The sequence below is a fragment of the Calypte anna genome, chromosome 21, assembly GCF_003957555.1.
Source record: "Calypte anna isolate BGI_N300 chromosome 21, bCalAnn1_v1.p, whole genome shotgun sequence".
Taxonomy (NCBI): Eukaryota; Metazoa; Chordata; class Aves; order Apodiformes; family Trochilidae; genus Calypte; species Calypte anna.
The window spans coordinates 2,275,940-2,297,708 of NC_044266.1; the positions used below are offsets into that span (position 1 = coordinate 2,275,940).

Consider the following 21,769-nt stretch of genomic DNA (forward strand, 5'->3'; position numbering starts at 1 on the left):
TGTTGTTGTTTTCACTGTTAGTGTGAAAGATGAATATATTCTAAAGCATCAACCAACAGGTCCTTCCATGGTCCAACCATCCAACCTTCCATGGCATGACCTCAGTTAGAAATTAGTTCCAGGATAAAGAAATGGCAGGGATTCAAACAGTAATCTTGTCCAAAGCTAGGATTTAGTCTCTGGAAAAGAAAAAAATCCTGTGATATCTGTGTTGTGTGTTTGTGCCTTGTACTTCAGGTGTCTCAGACTCTGCTCAGAAAGCCTCCAGGTTTAGGAGGAGGAGTGGAAGAGTTTGTCACCTGTATGTCTGGGAACAGGTTCATCCCTTGGTTTGTTTGTAGCCTATATATAGTTGGTAGACACTCTCAGTACCTGTCTTCAGGTTACCTGTGAGTCGTGAAGCATCACCTAACATCAGCCTTTCAAAACAGGGAAACCTTTTTGGCATTCTTTTTTCTGGGTGATAATCTGTTGGATATTAATCCACTCAGCAGTGGATGCAAGCCAGGTTCCCAGGAAGCTGAGATTCCTTTTCAGCCCTTTGAGGAATACAAAGTCTCCTCAAAATACAAAGTCTCTTCATCCAAACCTCTTGAATGAAGAGCCATCAGAAAAGAAAAAAAAACACTTTTATAATTTGAGGGCTTGGGAGGGGATGCAGGAGCAGCTTCTACGTCTGCTCCTCTGCTCTCTCTGCCCTTTTGCTTGGTGGTTCAGCCATTAGGAAAGGGCCAGTTTCACCTTCCACGTTTTTAATAATGCATAGCACTTTGCAAGTTTAAAGTAAGAGAAATAACAGAGGAATCCAGGGGGAGCCAGGGTGAGGTGGCCACACAGTGGAGCAGAGATAATGACTGCTGCTGCTGGGACCCAGGGCTGGATTTGGGGGTAATTTCCTTGCAGGGTAGCTGGGATTAAATTCACTGATGCTCATCATCCCTGAGGATGATTTATTTTCTTTCATCCTTCCAGCAGGGAATATAAATGCAAAACTTTCAGCTCAGAGGTATTTTTCTGAAGAAAAAAAATCTTTGGTCATTGGTGGTTTGGAAGCCCCCACCAGTGAGATTTAGCCTTGAGCTGATTGCTGTTGCTGAGCAGCTGAAGAGCAGCTGAAAAGCAGCCAGAAATAGCTTTTGATTTTTGCTATTTTTGCTAAAAAAGAAAAGAAATGCTTTGGGATGGGGATAGCAAGCAGGGAGAGGTGTTTTGTGATTGTTCTGCCCTCCCTGAGAAAGGTGGATTCCCTTGGGTAGGGAACTGATCTTGGGCAGGAACAAGCAAGCAGAAGGCAGCTGTTGAAATGAGAGGAAGGTTTCCCTCTTAGCCCTGGAGCACTGGTGGTTCCTGCCATTCCCTTGTCAAGCATTAATCAGCCCTTTGCAGGCTGGATGGGCTTTTCTTTGCATCCCTGTCCTCCCCTCCTGCCAGAATTGGGGAGCTGGAGCAGCCCAGCTTGTTTCAGCTTTGTGTTTCTGTTAATGTGAAAAATATAAACATGGAGTGGGCTGGTGGAACAAGCAGCAGCTGATTTACTTGGTTAATTTGAATAGCAGGTAGTGGGCAGCACAGGGGGCTGCCTGGCTGCTCCAAGCATCCTGCTGGGAGGGAGGGCTGCAGAGCCATTACATGCTATGATTACTTTCTGGATAATGTATACACTTTTGCTATCACATAGGTTTTCTCCTTCATTTTTCATGAGAAATGGCACTAGATTAATGGTTAAGCCATGGAGGCAACATAATGCCACGCTGGTCTGATTTATTGACCACTTAGTGCTGATGAAGCTGCAAAGAAGAGTCAGACAGATGTTGCATCTGCATTTTTCTTTATTGAAACTAACAGCTTTTTGTGTTTTTTTAACCACTTCTTGCACCGTATTTGGCTTAACCTACAAGCACCAGGAATACTGGAACCAATTCCAGGTTTCTCTCAGGGAACCTCTCAGGGACCTCTCAGGGAAAGGGCTTCAGCTGTGACACATCCACTTTCCTGGCACCTTTCCCACATGGAAGTTCATTTGTAGTTTTTCTTTTGTAGTCTTTCCTTTTGTAGTTTCTTCCTTCTGTAGTTCCTTCCTTTTTCCTTTTTTCCTTTTTTCCTTTTTTCCTTTTTTCCTTTTTTCCTTTTTTCCTTTTCCTCCTTCCTCTTTCTCCTTCCTCCTTTCCTCCTTTCCTCCTTTCCTCCTTTCCTCCTTTCCTCCTTTCCTCCTTTCCTCCTTTCCTCCTTTCCTCCTTTCCTCCTTTCCTCCTTTCCTCCTTTCCTCCTTTCCTCCTTTCCTCCTTTCCTCCTTTCCTCCTTTCCTCCTTTCCTCCTTTCCTCCTTTCCTCCTTTCCTCCTTTCCTCCTTTCCTCCTTTTCCTTCCTTGTCTCTCTTTTAGTCCCTCTCATCACCCAAACTGTCAAACCTCATCTTTTGCCACCTCTTTTAAGGGAAGCTCTGATCTCGGGACAATCTGGTACATACTGGGATCTAATTATTATGCTTTTAACCATCCTTTTAGTTAGGAAGGTAAAGGCAGAGAGCCCTGAGCAGAAGGAGAGGCCCATGGCTGTAACTTTTTGCTCTGCTCTCCCCACAGAACCCAGACATCGTGTTGGTTCACTACCTGAACGTCCCTGCCATCGAGGACTGCGGGAAACCGTGCGGCCCCATCTTGTGCTCAATAAACACAGACAAGAAGGAATGGGCAAAGTGGACAAAAGAGGAGCTCATTGGGCAGCTCAAACCCATGTGTGAGTATCTGGTGGCTTTGTTTTTTTTTTTTTCTTTTTTTGCTCTTTTGCTTTAAAAAGGGTTAATTCAGGTTATGGTGTCTCTCGCTACCACCACCTGTCCCTGCAGAGGAGTCATTTGTCACTGTCAAACTCAGCTTGCATCTCATGCACATTCCTTCCTCCCAATATTCAAAGATATGGGATATGCAGTGTATGAGAGCTGCCCAGACTGTCCCCAAAAAGGTCTCATGCTAAAAAAGGTCCCCTCCACACACTAGGAAACAAAACGGTGCTCATGGTCTGGTGTTTTCAAGCACCATTTTTAGGCACCTTGTTGGTCACAAGAGAATCAGCAGTAGGTTTCTTCCCTCATGGGCAGTCCATGGTTATGTGGTCAGCACCCAGAATGGGTTCCTGGTGTTTACAGATGGACCCTGTGGAGCTGAGTGTGTCAGGGTGGGTCTCATTTTCTGCTGCTTTACACTTCCCAGCCTAAAGAAAAGGCTGCTTGGATGTGCAGAGTGACCTGGAAGTTTGTTCTGCAAACAGGCAGCTCTGTGGTGTTCTCCACAACTGCCCTGGAGTATATTTTATTTTACATCAAAGTTACATTGCCTGTCTTCCTCTGAAGAGCATGTTCCAGTGTGCTGCAAACATCTTTTTGCAGTGCAAGCAAGTTTAGGCATCTGTGGGTCTGTAAGCAAAAGAAAATTAACTGGAGAAGCCACAACATCAAATCTAGGTGCTTGCATCTGAGTCAACAAGCATCAGGTCTGCTTTTCTTCCTCACCCCTGCCCTGCTCAGATGCTGGTGTCGTGCTCAGCTTTCTGTAATTAGAGGTCACAGCCCTGGGGTCCATTCTGATGTCTCAACCATCAGTGGAAGATCAGTGTCCTGCTGACCACAGCATTAGATCTGAACTTGCACCACTCCTCTGTTGTATCCCAAGCTCTGCTGGCCCATCTATTCCTTTCCTACACAGAGCTGGAGGGCAGCAGCCAAATAGAATAGAGAAAACAACACATATGCTAAACAGAATATTTGCCCCTGAAACTGAAAACCTGAACCAGAAATCCAAGATGTTGAAGGTTGAACATAACACTGAACAGGAGAGGAAGTGGCAGCCTGTTAAAAAATCTGCAGTACATCAAGAAAATTTTATGAAAACTACAACAAGCTCACCATGAATTTAATACCACTTGGCTCTTTGGTGTCTCAGGAGGGAAGAGTGAAATTCTGCCCAACTCTTCAGAGTATATATGCATATCCATTCCTCTGGTTGTGGGTACATACCCTGGGAAATGCATCCTTAGGAATGTAGCTAAAATAAAACCTTTAGCTTCTGATCAGACCTAGGAAACAAAGAGGACACAGATAACTGTGTTTGGGGAACACAGAGGGACACTGGGAGCCAAGAAGCCATCAGATTTGGTTCCAGTGTTGGGTTTGCCATGAAATTCTGAAGCCAAGCCCATTAGTTTCATCACATTTTTGCATTAATCACATTCTTTCACAGACTTCACAGTTTGATTGCCTGATGTTTCCAAATTTCTCTGCCCTAAAGCAGATCTGTCGATGACTTAATCAAAGTGGTGTTGCTGGTGAAGTGACAGCCTTGCCCTTTTACCTGTCTCACATTGCAGTCCATCTAGTTTCATTCCTCTGGTCTGGGAAGCTGTGTGAGGTTTTTGTTGATTGTTTTGTTTTCTTGGTTGCCATTTGCCATCAGAATTTCACATTGAAGATGAGTTAGTGATGATACAGCCAGGGTATGCATGGACACCAGAGGCAAAGGGATGGGTTTGTATCCTGTTTCAGACCATCAATGGCATTCAGAATTAGGAGAAGCTGGTACTAGTCCTACCTTTGGGGAAAATGCCTCCTTCTGGTCAGAGGTTGGTGACAGTGACCAATTTTTGACTCACTGAGAACAAGTGCTGTTTGTTCAAGTCCTGCTTGAACGAACCAGAGTTGGGCATTAAAGCTTTTTACCTTGGTCAAAAAAAAAAAAGCTTTTATATCAAAATCTAGGAGAGCAGAGAGTCAGTGTGGCAGCCAAAGGCTGGAAACATGTTCTCTTGGCCATTTGTGCCTGGAGAACTAAAAGTGATGTGGCAGATGGTTGGCAGGGAGAGAGGCATCAGTCTGAGCACTGGAGCCAGACAAATACATCAAACTGTGTTTCCTGAAATGCAGAGACACTGCCTGGGATGAGCATGGAGTTTGCTCATGTTTCTTGCATCCATAATTCACTTGGCTCCTTCTCTTAACCACTGCATCATCCCAAGGTCAGTCCAGGCTCCAGCAAGGGTTTGGCAGGAGTCCAACACAGGCATCATCTCCTGGGAGGTGACCTCTGATCACCTCTGTGAGCCCTCAGGTCCAGACTGCCAAGGGGTGGCTTCTTCTCTTGAAGAAGACCTCTGCAAACCCAGAGCTTCTTGACTGGCTTCTGAGCTGGGCTTTTCTAATGTTGTGATTGGGCTTTAGTTTTCCTGGCTTTGGATTTTTGTCTGGTTCTGATATATTTATCACCTGCCTTCAAGCTGGGACAGCCAGGAGCTCCTGATTGTCCTGTCTGGACAATCCCTCTTGATGCTCCTTGAGACAGAAGCAGACAAGCCATGGCTGGGTAGACCATTCATGACCTCCAGGAGGATAAATTCTCTCTCCTTCCTGCCTAGGAGATGGAGTGCTTTGTCCTAGAGGTGTGCACGTGGTCAGGGAGCAAGGGGAGGGCTGTAAAGCCTCCACTGAAATGTCCTGGCAGTCCTGCCATCTGACTTTTAGCACCATCCTAACTGATTGTCTGAATCCAAAGGGTCATCATGTGTGTTGCTGCAACCTTGTAGGACATTTGTGCAGAATGGATAGCAGTAACACATGGAAATGTGGTGAGAACATTGTCTCAGACACCTGTAAGTCATTTCAGGATGCCTGGGATGACGGATGGGCCTCCACTTGGCATGGCTTTCAATTTTTCCATCCCACTTGTGCCCCATAATAGTCTTGCTTTGAGATTTCTCTGAACAGATTAACAGATGTCCTCAGAGGCATCTGGTGGTAAAAGCAAAATGCAGTGGCAGAATCCAGCACAGCAGAACTCTGTATATAAACTCCACATGATCAGGAAATTGTGGGCTGGATTGTGTTGGGGGTTTCTCCAATTCATCCCCTTTTGGCTTTCTCATCCCTCAGCTGGCAAAGCATGAGTTACAAGCTTACAGCTGGTGCTCCATTGCAATCCTTGTTTCAGGTCCACTAGAATTGAGAGCTTGCTTTCAGAAAAAAGCTTTTTTTTTTGTTGTTGCTCTGCTCCTTGGAAACTGATTGCTCCTGCTTGTGCTGCCTGCACACAGCCACAGCTGGGGAGAGGGGAGGTTTCTCCTGGCACCTGTCAGATTTAATACCTCTGAGCACAGGCACTGAGTGTCTCTCCCTGTTCTCTCGGTGACAATGGAGCTGGTGGAGGTGACCTGAAACTGCATCCCTGTGCTGTTGCATCCAGAGAGGGCACTGAATGTGTGTAGCCCAGGATGAAGTTGAAAAAGCAGTAATGGGTGTTAATGTGGTTGGAAGAATCGAGTCATTGGGCAATTTGATCTTGACTTAAATTTATGTTTGATTTCAGTGACAATGTTTAAAGTTTCTGAAGAGTTAATCTCGGTTCATTTGTGCAGCAGTGTGAGGTGGGATGGTTTTTACCATTCCCCAAGCAGTTTGCCAGATCTACAGAGGGACTCTCAATGGAAACTGAAGCTTGCCAGCTCAGTTCCAGCAGACCTCACCGTACAAAGAGCAGATTCTTTAAAAGAGTTTGGGTTTAGTAATGTGGATGTCCAGTTTTGCTGTAGTAGTGCTTACATGTTACTAGAATTGGCTGTGGGATTTATTTATTGATCAGAAAAAGAAATCAATACTAGGTCCTAGCTGGGTTCCTCTGGGGCCCCACCAGCCAGGGTCTTCTCTCCAGGATGCGGCTCAGAACCCCTTCATTACCGGGACAAATTTTCAAAAATTGGTTTCGGCTTGTCCGGGTCCTTGCGAGGGGCTTGCGGGACCCCCGCGTGTCCCCCGCGTGTTCCCCGTGTGTCCCCCGCGTGTCCTCCCGCCCCTCCCGTTCCTTATCCGCTGGTGCCACCTGGTGGGGACGGCGGGGACGGGCGGGGCTGTGGCCGGGATCCCGATGCCGGGGGGCCGGAGGGGCTCGGGGTTGGGGTCCGGGGTCTGAAGGGGCTGAGGTCCGGGGTCTGGAGAGGTTGGGGCCCGGAGGGGCTGAGAGTCCGGGATCAGGAGGGGCTGAGGTCCGGGGTCCGGAAGGGTTGGGGTCCAGAGGGTTTGGAGTCCGGGGTCCGGAGGGGTTGAGGTCCAGCGGGGTTGGGGTCCAGAGGGGTTGGGGTCCGGGGTCTGGAGGGATTGGGGTCCAGGGACCAGAGGATCGGCCGCAGTGTCCCTGTGTGGCGAGGCTCTGGATGCCGACCCAGAGGAGGTTGGTTCCAACACGAACTCCTTAATGCTGTAGTTGAGCTGCGTGTAATCCCGAGGTAGTAAGCAGGGTTGTTCAGCAAACAGGACCAGAAATTCTGAGTCTTGCGGAAGGGAAGGGCCCAGGGATGGCAGCTCTGTCCTGATGGATGTCGTCGAGGGCAAGAACTCTGAGTGTCATCTCTTTAGTCCACGGGATTCCCTGTGGATGGCTGAGAAGGGCCTGAGAGTGTTATCTCTTCAGCACTGTGCTTCCATGGGTGAGCACTCTTGAATTTCAGGTGGCTGGAGGTAGAAATTGCTTTCACTCTACATAAAAGTCACAGAAATCTCCCTCCAAGCAGCTTCAGAGTCATCACATTCCCCTGGTCCTCTCTTAGGGTACCTGAACCTCTTCCCACTTGCTATCAAACCTCCAGTTGTGTCTGAGCAGAGCTTCAAGGAAAGGTCTCATTTTGGAAGAAAGATTTCTCTTTCAGGAACAGCTAACAGTGACACGTCTGTACAAGTCCTTACAAAGATGTTAAAATGCAGGAAATGTCATGAAGAAACAGCAAATGTGCAAGGTGATCTTCCCACCTGCATCCCCAGCAGTGAGGCACAAGAAATCTTTCTTTCATAACCAGTGATAAGTGGACACAGAGGACTGGAAAATCTGGAAAAAAAAAGAAAAGCTGAAATTGTGTGTGGGTGTCTGGATATGGGAAGAAAAACCTAATGGAATTCTCCTCCAGCTGAACTGAGAAATCAGAGCAAGACCCTTACTTCTGTCAATACCAATGCAGCAAATATTGAAGGGACAAGGCTGCCATTTCCAATGGTCCATTGCCATGGAAACAGCCATCCAGTGTCAACAGAGTGGAATGCAGGAAGCAAGGCAGGCTTTTGGTCCCATCAGAGATGGGAGATGTCATCATTATTACTGAAAGAAGAAAAGAGATGCCCTTGCCTCTCAAAACAGAGCTGGTAATAGAGCTGGTAATTGTGGAGGACTGAGAACCACCAGCAGCAGAATGGGGCTGAAATAGTGTTAAAAGAAACCTGGACAATCATATTTTTTGTGTGTGAGAGATTCCTTTGGCTTTGCTCATAATGTAGATAATTTTTTCATTCCTTTGCTCATGATGGTCAAACAAGATCCTGATGGTGCAGATGAACGGGGAGGCACTTGTCCAATACTAAAGGTCATGTTTCTTGGTTTTTGTCACAAAGGAAGATAGAGAAGAAACAAGGAGAGGTTGGAGGCATTTCCTAGGAGCAGCATTCTCAATTGTGGACCTTCCTTGAGCCTCACATCTCCAGACACCCAGTGAAATATCAGGAATTCTCAGCTCTGCTGCATTGGTGCTGCAGGCACTGTGCAGAGGGTGCATGGCAGGGAACGTGTTGCTGCTCTAATGCAGCAACTTCTCAATCCATTCATGGTAACACTGGGAAGAAAAGTGTTGAAGCAGTTTGCAGCTTTCATTTTTAATTATAAGGAAATGCAAGAAGAGTCTGAACAGAAATCCAGATTAAAATATGTCCCAGAATTTCTGTTAAGCTTCACTCTTTTTGTGTTGGTTTTTTTTTTCTGGTGTTCCTGTATTATACATTTCATCAAATATCTACAGTGGTTTCACTTTTTGAACCTCTAAGAAACAGGAAGAGTGTATGTATATGCTTTTTATTAACCTTCCTTTCATACTGCACTTCCCTATAGAAATCTCCTTTCCTGCTGATTCATTATGTGTCAGGAAGCCAAGTGTGACATGTTAAAAGCCATCTTGATAGCATTTGGTATTCAGTCCTAACAACTCACCAGCACCCAGGAGTTTTTCTTTAAAAGGGGGAGGGAGAAAATCTGCATGTTGGTCATGCCAAGATAGTGGATAATTTGCATTCAGCACCTAGACTTTTTTTTTTTTTCAATCTGTCACCCTTCACTGGCTTTTTATTTTATAACCTTCATAACATACAGGGAGCATCAGCACTAAAAAAAGTCACACCATGTGGACAGAAACTGAAGCTGGAAGCACTTGGAGCCAGGCTGGAGAGGGACCTTTCCTCAGCAGCAATAGATCCATGACAGGACTTTATTATACTGGAAGGACCTGAAAATAATAGGCAGGGTACTCTATATATCCATCTATAAAGCTGTTTGTTATTTTCTAGCTTCCAGTTCACAGCTTGGTTCAGACTAAGAGCCATCATCATGAATACACAAACCATGAGAATGTGATTCACTTCCCAGCCTTGCCCTCTGTACACTGCAGTGGGGAGCAAACACTCTCACACTGCTGTAAAAAAACTTCTGTACCTATCAGTGTGTGTCTGAGCTCACTTCTTTAGCAAAGCATTTCTAGAGCAACCAGAAAAAAAACTTGATGCAAAGTTTCTCAGGAATAATTACAGTTTGGTAACTGCATGTAGTATAGCTGAAAGGATTCCAAATACATTACTGCCTTTTAATCTGTCAGTGTATTTTTTGCAAAACTGCTATTTAAACATCACCTGTTAGACATAACGTCACATGTGACAGAATAATGTACCTAGAACAATCAAATTAATGTGAATAGAGGTACTGGAGCAGTGAGCGTTTCTAAATTTCAAGTTAGACATAATAGCAGGTACTGAGTTTTAAGAGCAAATTCCAACTTGTGAACCTACTAGAAAGCAAAAACCTGTTGGGTACAATAACAATAAATGTGGTTGTCAAGCAAGCGTAGAGAGAGTCATTACTGAACTAACTGCAGCACTTTAAATAGTGATATGAGGAAGAATACTTTTGAATCTTATTTACAGTGTTTCTGCAAGTTATTTGGCCTCACCAATAAAAGCTACAAATTCTGTAATACAAACCTGGGCCAAGATGAGATGCTGTCAGGCAAAGAAACGTCAGGGTGTGATGAGGCAGCACAGCAACAGGTGGTGAAAAAAAACAATAAAACTGTTTCCCAAAGCAGCTGCAGCAACCCTGTTCCACTGGCTGTTCATGACACACTAGTCAGGTATAGAACATCACTGCTACATGAAATTCTGCATCTAGAAAATTCTGAGAGGGATCCCTTCATCTAATAATTTATGTGCATGCAGTGTAGCATTCTTATTTAAATAGCTTATTTAAATAGCCAAGAAATTAGACCTTCAGGTTGCAACCTGTTCTGCAACATCACCCTCCTGTTCATTTTCCCAAATTACTAAAAAGTTGTCTAAATCTGAGGAGGAACTCACCCAGAGTCTGTTGGTGACTCCCAAAGGATGAGTCAGTCTGTGCTGCTGCCAGCCAGTATCTGACTCTGAAGACCTGTGAGAAGGTTTGTATTTGCTGTTATATTGGTGTATGGGTGCTGATTTTATTGTAAAACTAATTTATTTTTCATACTAGACAGAAAAAGACTCCAAAACGCTTCTTGGAATTCTACTGTTTTACTTGAATGAAACATGGGAATTTTGCTGCTTTCAGGTTTTTAATGAAGGTTACCTGCATTATTCATATAGTCCTTCCAATTTTTCAGCTGAAGGAGTCATCATGAAAAGCAAACTGAAACAGAAAATACTGTACTGAGGGGTTTTTTCCCTATATGTATCTAATCCAGGAATTATGGTTTGGGAGCCTATGGATATCAGGGAGCAGGGATTACTAAATAAACATTACTGTTGCTTTTTACAAGACTCCTTCAGTTCTGACAAAAAGTAGCAGGAATTGGTTTCTGCTGATTTTTTGCAGGTTTTTGATGGTTTCTGGCATGTTTTTGACGTTTCTGATGGGAAGTTTTACTGGGGTTTTTTGCAGTTCATGGCATTAAGTGGACATGCAGCAATGGCAACAGCAGTTCAGGGTTCTCAGTGGAGCAGCTGGTGCAGCAGATCCTCGACAGCCACCAGACCAAACCCCAGCCTCGGACACACAACTGTCTCTGCACTGGTACCTTGGGTGAGTACCTTGGGAGGGCCCCAAATTATCTGTGGATATAGGGAAGGGTTTGTAGTACTGAAGTGCTGGAAGTGCTGTCTCATGAATGGTGAGATACGGTGAAGCCAGGTGACAGGAATCTCATAAAAAGATGAGGCTGGGACTTCTGGAAAAAAAGGCAACAGTTTGTACTACATGCTTTCTTTATGTGACCTGCTCAAACAGGCAGATTCTCTTCTACCTGATCAAACTTTGCTATCAAAGTCTCAAAATCTGATGTTCTTCCTTCCCACTTGACCATCCAGATTCCTTGCTCTACAGCCCCCTTTGCTGAAGTAAACGGGTTCAGGTGGTTCAGTTTAAGACATCACTAGGATAAGACAGGTTTTATTTAGGTATCATGGAAATACAGGAGGTTTCTTTCCTGCTGAAGAAGATGGCTTTGTTTTGAGTAAGACTACAATAGCAAGAAACAGCATCCTCAGTATGCACATTTTAGAGAGAGTGGGAAGATGAGTGATTCACTTTTCCAAGTCATCTGCTTTATAGCCACCCCTTCCTAATACTTAGGCAAAGTGAAATATATGACACATTGATTAGTCTATAGCAAAATTTATAAAAGAAAGCTGTCAGTGCTTAAAAGAGTTTATTCTTTCTTTTTGGGGGCAGTTGCCTTATCCAATCAAGATTTAAGTAAGCATTATGACCTCTGAAATACCTGAGTTTGGATTAAAATTCAACCCTTAAGGCTCAGTGTTTGATCCAGGCTTGCAGATCTGAACATGAATACTTTTATTCTTCCCTTTGATGTTTTGTCTTGTGCTAAGTCTGCTGTCTGCTTTTTAACATAACAGTATCACTTTGTTTTGTAACTGCTCACACACTGGTTCCTTATCATCAGCTGCAAAGATGACAGCATGAAAGCCTCTTCCTTGTTCCTGTTCATCTCTATACCTAAGAGAATAGAGAGGTTTAATATTGCATTTAGTCTCAGAAGCACTGCCCTGAACTACTTTAAGTGACCTGATTCAAATCTTGAGCACATAATAGAGAAGTTCCCCTTCAAGGGCAAAGGAACAGAAGATTTAGTAAATTGCAGCAGCTACACGGACGCTTTATGTTACCCAGAAGATGGCATTTATAATTGTAGCCATTAGCTATAAGGAGGTTTCTTTCCCCCTTTAGTCATTATACAGCACCATAATTAATGTTCTTACCTCATTCTGGGGAAAATGAATCAATTAAGGAAAGAAACATCAAAAATTCATGGGCTGTTCTTCTTCAAACAACAAAAGCAGTTCCTTCGCCAGAGTTTGTGGCCAAGATGCCTTTGCAGACAGAGCTGTTGACTTCATCCCACCTGATTTCCCAGCTCCTAGGACCTCGGGTGATGTTCATCCTCTGTCAGGCCATTAAAGGCACCAGCTGGCTGAAGTCCCTGCAGGGTTGTCTCCTTGTGACCTTTGCTTGACCGTTCCTCAGCCACACCAGTGCTAATTGTGCACTCTGCGTGCAGCCTCTTGAAGTACAAAATGTTTATCCCTCAGCATGTGAATGGCTTAGAACAAGAGAAATGCACCACCATCCTCATGGGAGGGAAAGCCTTCTTGGTGCTGGCTAACCTGCTCCTTCTTTAATAATTTGATTGGCAGCTGTAATAGGCACACTGATGACAAGAAGATAAGGGCTGCAATCTAGGCAGCAGGGTGACGCTGGGGACAGGAGCTCGATGTGGCATCTGTCACCTCCAGATTACCAGTCAGCATCCAACCCCTGAGAGAGGTTGTCAAACCACCCGACATCAGCCATCAGCCAGCATGAAGAGCTGCACATCTGTGTGTTCAGCAGTGTGCCAGTGGCATCCTGTCCTTCCCAACCCAGCTGATTCTGTGATTCCATGGCCTGGTGTCCTGTCTGTGGTTCAAGTGAAGCAGGACCTGTGAGGAAGGAATTCTCTGCTACAACTGACAGCAGACTTTGCAGACTTTGCTGTTTAAATAACTCCAAAACTTGTCTAGATGCTGATTCCTCTCCTCCTAAGGTGCTGTCTGATGGGGCAGGGAGGAAGGGGGTAGGTGCTACGTGGAGTGAGGGGAAGGGTGCAAATGTGCACCCTACGCATTAGATGGGAAGGGAGCTGTAAATCCAGCACCGGTGAGAAATTAATTTTATTTCCAAGGTCTCTCTTTCTCACCTGTGTGCCACCTAAGCACAACTCTCCTTTGCTGCAGCCCTAAGGTGGGTGGCTGGGATTGTCTTGCTTTTGCTCTCCACTGAATGGCAGGTGTTGTTTTTCTGACACAGGGGCAGGAAGCAGCGTGCATCACAAGTGTAACAGTGCCAAACACCGCATCATATCACCAAAGGTGGAACCAAGGACAGGTGGGTACAGCGCTCACTCAGAGGTACAAAACAACGATGTTTCTGAAGGCAAGAACGAGCACAGCCATGGCAAAGCCTCCAGCCGAGAGAAGAGGAACGGCAAAGTGGCCAAACCCGTGTTGCTTCATCAAAACAGCACCGAGGTTTCTTCCACGAACCAGGTGGAGGTCCCTGACACAACACAGAATTCTCCCGTGTCCATCAGCAGTGGGTTGAACAGTGACCCCGACATGGCGGACAGCCCGGCTGTGACTGGGGTGTCCAGTATGGCTGTAGCATCAGTTATGGGAAGCTTGTCACAAAGTGCCACCGTGTTTATGTCAGAAGTCACCAGTGAAGCTGTGTACACCATGTCACCCACCTCCGGCCCAAATCAACACCTTCTGTCCTCAGATGCAGCTGCGCAAGGACTGGTACTTGCTGTGAGTTCAGATGGACACAAATTTGCTTTCCCAACAACTGGCAGTTCAGAGAGCTTGTCGATGCTACCCAGCACTGTCTCTGAGGAACTCGTGCTCTCCACAACTTTAGATGGAAATAGAAAAATTCCAGAAACCACCATGAATTTTGACCCTGACTGTTTTCTTAACAATCCCAAGCAAGGGCAGACATATGGTGGAGGAGGTATGAAAAATGACAGCATCAGTACCAACATAAGACAGTCACCCACAACAGAACGTAGCTTCAATTTCAATACAACCCTCACAAAGGAAATTAAAACCGAGGACACATCTTTCGAGCAACAGATGTCCAAAGAAGCATTTTCCTCTACTTCTGCATCTAACACTCTCACCCTCACTACTGGTTCGGGTTTGCTTCCATCTGGAGGGGGTCTGAGCCCAAGTACCACCCTGGAGCAGATGGACTTCAGTGCCATTGACTCCAACAAGGACTACTCTTCCAGCTTCAACCAGACTGTTCAGAGCCCTCACGTTCATCAGACCCCTTCCCCCAGCTTCTTTCTGCAGGATGCCAGCAAACCTCTTCCCCTTGAGCAAAACACTCACAACAATTTGAATGACACAAGTGGCTCATTTGTGAACACGTTAGGAATCCCCAGTGTGAAAACAGAGTCCTCCTCCCAAACCACTTCCAACTGTAACGGCACAGTGGAAACCAGAATAGAGTCCACTTCTTCTCTCCAGCTCATGCAGTTCCAAGCAAACTTCCAGGCTATGACTGCAGAAGCTGAAGTTCCCATGGAGACCTCCCAGCAGGCAGAAGGGAATGAAAATCTACTTAAATCAGGGGATCTTCAAGCCTGCAGCACGGAACACTACTTACAGCCTGAGGCCAACGGGGGTATCAGGAATGGGAACAATCTCCCAATTCTCCAAGGAAACATGGTACAAGGACTCTATCCCGTGGCCCATCCCAGCTTAAATAACTCCTCCAACATGGAGCTTAACTTGGACCACTTTGACATCTCCTTCAGCAACCAGTTTTCTGATCTAATTAACGATTTCATATCGGTAGAAGGTGGGAGCAATGCTCTCTATGGGCACCAGCTGGTGTCAGGGGACAGTGCCGGACTGTCTCAGCCTGAAGACAGTAACAGAGCAACATACAACCAGGCTGAAATGTGCATTCCTTGCTGCAGTCCTCAGCAAGCCAACATGCAGCTCAGCAGCACAGAGACTGGAGCCAGCACGATGGCATACATGCATGTGGCTGAGGTGGTCTCAGCAGCTGCAGCACAAGGCACTTTGGGGTTGCTACAGCAGAGCGGACGCTTGTTCGTGGTGACAGATTATTCACCAGAATGGTCTTACCCTGAGGTAAGTCTTAGTGCTTTTTACTCAGGGATATTTACTGGTTTATCTTTCGTTGCTTTGTTAATAAGGGCTCCCAAAGAGCTGCTTTGTTAAAGCTTTGACAAGGCTTTAAAAATATATCTCTTCGAAGTCAGAGAATCCAAGGCCATTTGCGTGTCTGAGCGCAGTTTTAATTAAGCATTTCATTAGTGGGACAGGGCCCTTCACTTAGGAAGCATCCTAACAGAAATGCTTTGTTTCATTGAAAAGGAGAGTATTTCCCCCATGACAGCTTCAAGGTTACCCATCTTAGAGTAATCACAAGTTGGAGTCTACTTTTCCTGTCTCAGTAGAAAACTGGGTCTGACCATGTCATTGCTTCTTCTCTGGAGCGTGACACAGTCTGTGGTGGTCACCACTGGTGTTATCTATTGATTGCTTAACATGGAGAAATGATGGACTGGTAAGAGGTGAACCCATTTAGGCTTCCTTTGCGAGGGACATGGTGTTAGGGGGACATTTGGCTGTGTTGGATGACAGATACTGCTGTACTTTGTTGTCTGGACAGTCTGACTCTTGCTTGTGCAGAAGGTCCTAAAAAATCAACAGAAAGTTCTGACAGCAAACCTGCACCCTTTCTGGTGCAAATCTTTGCTTTGCTGCTACCATGGAAATGTATTTTTGTTGTTGTTGTTGTTATTTATTGCTACACTAACGAGTCGTTTGACTTCTGCTGGCAGAGATGGGTTTATTTTTGTTTCATGCATCTGCGTAGCCTCACTGAAGGTTTTTCAGACCCAACGCGGCTCTAGGGTTGCGTTCTGGCTGTGTGGGTTCTCCAGCCCTCAGCAGAACCCACACGTCCTCCTCCGGCTTTGCACACACCGTGTGCGCTCGGAACCCACCCGAGCATCTCGTCCACGGATTCCAGCGACAGGGCAGGGGGCGATGGGGCCGGTGTTGGCCTCGGTTCCCCGGTGCGGTTGAGCCCCTGCCCGGCGGGGTGCGAGGCCGCCGAAGATGCCGCACCTGAGGGCGGGCAGGAGGCGCTGCCGCCGGCGGCCGCCCGAGGGCAGCAGGGCCGCGGGGAAGGGATGGGAAGGGAGGCAGTGGCAGAGAGGGCATGGCGGGGCCAGTGCTCCTCTCCCGGACTGGCCGGGGCTCTCTCTCCACGGTGGAGGCCCCGCTGCTGCCCCCAGTCCTGCGGCCGCTGCGTTTCTTCCCCAGCAATAGTGTCAGGCGCTAAAACGTCTTTGGGGCGTTCTTCGGCAGAGAGCAGCTGACAGGAGGAGGAAGGTCTTGATTGGATTGACAAGAAGGTGACCATGAGCCAGCAGTGTGCCCAGGTGGCCAAGAAGGCCAATGGCATCCTGGGCTGGATCAGGAACAGCGTGGCCAGCAGGTCCAGGGAAGGGATTCTGCCCCTGTGCTCAGCCCTGGTGAGGCCACAGCTTGAGTCCTGTGTCCAGTTCTGGGCCCCTCAGCTCAGGAAAGAGATTGAGGTGCTGGAGCAGGTCCAAAGGAGGCAACTGGGCTGGTGAAGGGACTTGAGCACAGACCCTATGAGGAGAGGCTGAGGGAGCTGGGGGTGTTGAGGCTGGAGAAGAGGAGGCTCAGGGGAGACCTCATCACTCTCTCCAACTCCCTGAAAGGAGGTTGGAGCCAGGGGGGGGTTGGTCTCTTTTCCCAGGCAACTCTCAGCAAGACAAGAGGGCAGGGTCTCAAGTTGTGCCAGGGGAGGTTTAGGTTGGAGATTAGAAAGAATTTCTTTCTGGAGAGGGTGATCAGGCATTGGAATGGGCTGCCCAGGGAAGTAGTGGATTCTCCGTGTCTGGAGATCTTTCCAAAGAGCCTGGATGTGGCACTGAGTGCCATGGGCTGGGAACCACGGGGGGAATGGACGGGTTGGAGTTGCTGATCCCAGAGGTCCTTTCCAACCCGGATGGTTCTGTGGTTCTGTGGTTTGGGACAGGCTTGGCCCTGGTGCTGGGGCTGTGGTGGATGGAAGGACCTGTGCAAACACAGACCCACTCTGTGCCATCCGCTGCCATCGAGTGCCAGCCTGGCTCGTCTGCCATCTCAGGGCACGGCCCTCTCTGGAGATTTCTTCTGTAATGCTGTTTCCCCCCATCCCCACCCCCCTCTGCTCTTCACAGGGAGGAGTAAAAGTCCTAATTACTGGTCCATGGCAGGAAGCCAGCAATAATTACAGCTGTCTGTTTGATCAGATCTCAGTGCCTGCATCTTTAATTCAGCCAGGGGTACTGCGCTGCTACTGCCCAGGTAAGGAACATCTCTCTCCTAAAGCTGGGGCTTTCAGAGCAAGTTCTCAGCCTCATAGTGTTGTGCATATGTCTTAACTAAAGTCATGGACATATTGTGGAAGGTAGTGCATAAAGGTCAAGCAGCTTTTGCTTTTTCTCTGACCTATTTAGAGTAAGAACTGCAATTTAGGATCTTGATACATCACAATGAACATTACTTAGAAGCTCTGAATTAGCTTTAAAATAACCATTTTAAATAATATAAAGTATTCTAAGTATTTCTTTAATTTTGAAATAGCAGATTAAAGAGCAACTGTTCTTCAGGGGTGCACTCACTTCTCTGCTGACTCTTAATTTGCCTATATTCTGCACTTTGTCCTTGGTGCTTACAGGATAAGAGCACCTCCAGCCTCCCTGCAGGAATTTTCAGTAGTGCTGGATGACCTCAGGTGCATGGAGAATAACTTAGCTTCATTGTCAGGCCCTAGCTTCCCACTGGAAATCCAGTGAGGATGATTAATCTTTATGAACACGTGTGATTCTGCCTCTTGCCAAAACAACCCATATGATGACTCTCAACCTTACTCTTCATGTTTGAAAATACAGGTTGGCATTTTGGACTCTTTAGTTGTCTAGTCACAAAAAATATTGTCAAATGCTCCCTCTCATTGCTTCTGCTCTTATCCTGCTGCTCAGCACATGGGGAGATCAATAGGGTAATATCTAGCTGTGCATTTCTGTGGGGAGGTCTCTGTCTTACCACATGCCCTTTCCTTCTAGCTCATGACACTGGGCTTGTGACTTTGCAAGTTGCCTTCAACAATCAGATCATCTCCAATTCTGTGGTGTTTGAATACAAAGCCAGAGCTCTGCCAACCCTGCCTTCGTCCCAGCATGACTGGCTGTCTTTGGATGGTAAGAAGCATGCAATATTCTTTATTGGAACTCACAAAATGGTAGGGCCATGAAGGAAAGGAGCAACTTCTGGTGTGGGGGAGGGCTGTAGAGGGGTGAGTTTGTACTGCAGGGAAGGTCTGTTGCACAATTAATCAAAAACCTCATGCTGAAATTTGTTAGTTCTTTTGGTGTGAACAAAATGTGGCTGCATTTGTTGGAATGGAGACACAGGGGTGACTCTGTGTGTGCAAGTTTTAGGTTCAGGTTTACCTGATAACCTTATGCCCTAAAAATGCATTTTATAAAGGAGCAAAATGAGAAGGATAGCAGAGGAACTTAGGAGTCTGAAAATTCATTTCCCTTCCAGTCCATTTCCTTAGTGTGGTTGCTAGAGAGATGCAACTTCCAACAAGAGAGATCAAGGAGATGGAGTGAAAAAGCTGATTTGTGTGACATGCTGGGAAAGGAACAGTAATACAGCTTTCACCTTTCCTCTTTGTACAACCTTAGCAAAGTCCCAGCACTCCTGCTTGGTGAGCCATTTGCTAAGTGTCTTATTTTCTCAGCTAAATGCAAGATGTAAGTACAGTAAGATCAAATCATCAGTCTTCAGAGATTTCAGAGATGAGATCCTAATGTTAATGTTACAAAGTGTTACACAAAAGAAAAGTCACAGGAGTAGTTGTTTCTGTAGGTCATCCTGAAGGCAGGAGAAATAATGAGCTAATGTACTGATGCAGTTTGTTCCTCAGTCAATTAACCTCATCCTATTTTGTCTGCCAGCTATAAACATGGTAACTGTGATATAACACATGCTTTGGCAAATCTGCCACGGATATTACTTTTGATACCAGCTTAATGCCTTTAAAATATTGCTATTTTTACAAAGCAGACTTGAAGCACAGCTGATTAGAGCACCCACAGTGCATCTGGGGTAGGTGAGGAGGAGCCATTTTTAGCTGGAATTCTGTCAGAGCAACATACGTACGTGTGCAGAGTCTGAGATGATGCTTTTGAAGGCAGTTGGAGAGCAAATAGAATGTCCTTCAGAGTAGCATCAGGCATTATTTCCATGCATCAAGTTGTTCAAGGTTATCTATTGATGTCAGCAGCAGACTGACACATCCTTCCCTGGCTCTCCCTGTCACATAACACAAATGTTGAGTTTGTCTCCACTTTCTGACCTGTGCTGTAGTGTTTCTCATGCCACATGCAAGAGGGACATTTCAGGGCAGCACTGCTTTCAGCATTTGTCAGACATCAGTGGAACAGAGACAGATCACTCTGGCTGTTGCAGGAGTACAGAGAGGTTTGTAACTTGGCTGTAGTCATACTTGTAAAGAGGACTGGAAATAGCTCTGAAAGAGGAGGTGGGCATATTCTGATGTTCATATTCTGATGTTCAGCATGAAAATTGAGTTTGCTTGAATTTTGAGTATTGGAAGAGTCTGCAGGTGCTTTTCATCTGCTACTAAGGCTGCATGTGAAGCACAGCCAGTGCTGATGTGATGGAGATTGATATTCAGCTCTTAGCAATCTCTCCAGTCTGGCCTGCAAGGTGGAGAGGTTTTTAAATCCTTGTTTGACAATTCCCTCCATGCTGGTGAATGGGGAGGAGGTGCAGAAGGTGGCTGTGAGTGCTGTCTCTGGTGTTCCTGCAGTTTGTCTGGGAGCTCCTGGTTAGCAGGTGAGCTCTCAATTAGAGGTTGTTATGATGTGGTGATGGTGGAAGGGAGGGGGACTGCAGCAGTGAACAAACTAGGGCATTGCTAAGGGAGGGGAAAAAAAAAAGTAAGAGGACCTCTGCATTGCAGAGGCCCTTCAGGGAAAGAGACTGAATAATTATCCTAACCATGACTTATCAGAAACCTCTGCCTTGATGCAGAGTGCTCCAAAGGGAGCAAATTACACTCTTATTTAAAGGACTAGCAACATTTTGCTGTTTATTCTTAGAGAACAAATGTTAGCTTAGCAAGGGAAGGTGTAAGCTAACCTGAGTTGATTCTATCAATAGAATAAATACACAAATCCCTGTCTCCTCTGTTTACTTTAACTGCCCTGCTTCAAATCCTTGCCCTACTGTCTGTAATGTAGTCTTGAGGGAAGAATTTCAAGGAATGTTTGTAGTCCCAAAATATTGACTAGAATTTTAAAATTCTTCCTAATTAACTCAATGGAACACTGAGTTCCTTTGCACTGTTAGAACACAGTTAATGATTCCAGCCAGTGTGACAGCTGCAAGAGAGGCAGGGTTAGCAGTCAGCCATACCCCAGGAACAGCCTAGTAAAAGAATAAGCAGTTTCTGTCTTACATAATTCTCCCACAAATGTCTTTAAAATAAAGACATCTTATATGTAAACTGTATATTTTCAGTTACATCAAGACACAAATTAAACTGCCTTTGTTCAGTTCTGCAGGTACAGTTTAGCCTTTAGCCTGTTTCTTAAGGAGGTGAGTCCTTAGCTGCTCACAGACCAGTAGCTTCAATTTCTCTGCAAGCTCCTCTTGATAATTTAGTGCAGACAACTCAAAAGTGTTGTGAGACCAAATCCTTCCATGCCTCCTGTTTACAGAACTTTCTCAAGCCAAGTGAGGGAATGTGCAGAGGAGTTCTAAGGGGTGATCCTCTGAAGGGCTTCATCCCCTTTCAGTGTCTGTTCTGCAGTATAGAGGGTAGGGCACCCTTTTCCAAACTAGACACAACCTCCCTTCTTCTATTCTGAGTGGTAGAATAGTGGTGATCTTTCTTTCCAAAGAAAGTCTTTCTCATAAAAGAAGCATTCCCATTCCCTGATATTCTCTCATAAACTTGGCAGCTTCTGCTTCTTTCCCAATAAAACTGACAGTTTTCAGAAACCATCATATGCTTCCATATCCATTTGACCTCACTTTTCAGTTACTGTCTGTAAGAGGTTCTCTTCATGCAAACAAAACTTTTTAAGCAAACAGTGACAGATGTAACAAATTAAAGAGTCTTTTTAGTACAGATTTTGAAAGGAAAGCATGTATTTTTTCTCCTCCACTGAAACCCTTGGTGCTTTCAAGAAGTGTCCATAGAGATGGACATGGCTTCCATGGCATGAGACATGATCCAGAAATTCCAGGGAGACTGATGTGAGTGCTCCTTGGCATTATGCTTACACATCAGAGGAGTGAATGCTACCATAAGGAGCTCAAGCAGCACTTAAAATATGGGCAGACAACATGTGAACTGATGAGTTCAAGTATGTATGGGATGGTGTCATGGTTTAGGCCCAGCTGGTACCAACTGGACCTCCACTTACTCACTCCACCATGGGACAGGGAGGAGAAAATCCACCTGAAGGTTCATTAATTGAGACAAGGACAGGGAGAAGTATTCCCCACTTATGGC

General features: G+C 45.9%; 1 protein-coding gene across 1 annotated transcript in view; it reads left to right on the forward strand.

Moving 5' to 3' along the window:
• CAMTA1 (calmodulin binding transcription activator 1) overlaps positions 1-21,769 on the forward strand; it is a 249,262-nt gene that overhangs the window by 190,703 nt on the left and 36,790 nt on the right. Inside the window, exons 7-11 of the mRNA XM_030463641.1 lie at positions 2,582-2,735; positions 10,979-11,119; positions 13,403-15,258; positions 17,391-17,517; positions 18,279-18,413. Coding sequence (XP_030319501.1) covers positions 2,582-2,735; positions 10,979-11,119; positions 13,403-15,258; positions 17,391-17,517; positions 18,279-18,413 — 2,413 coding nt within the window. The remainder of the gene's footprint in view (positions 1-2,581; positions 2,736-10,978; positions 11,120-13,402; positions 15,259-17,390; positions 17,518-18,278; positions 18,414-21,769) is intronic.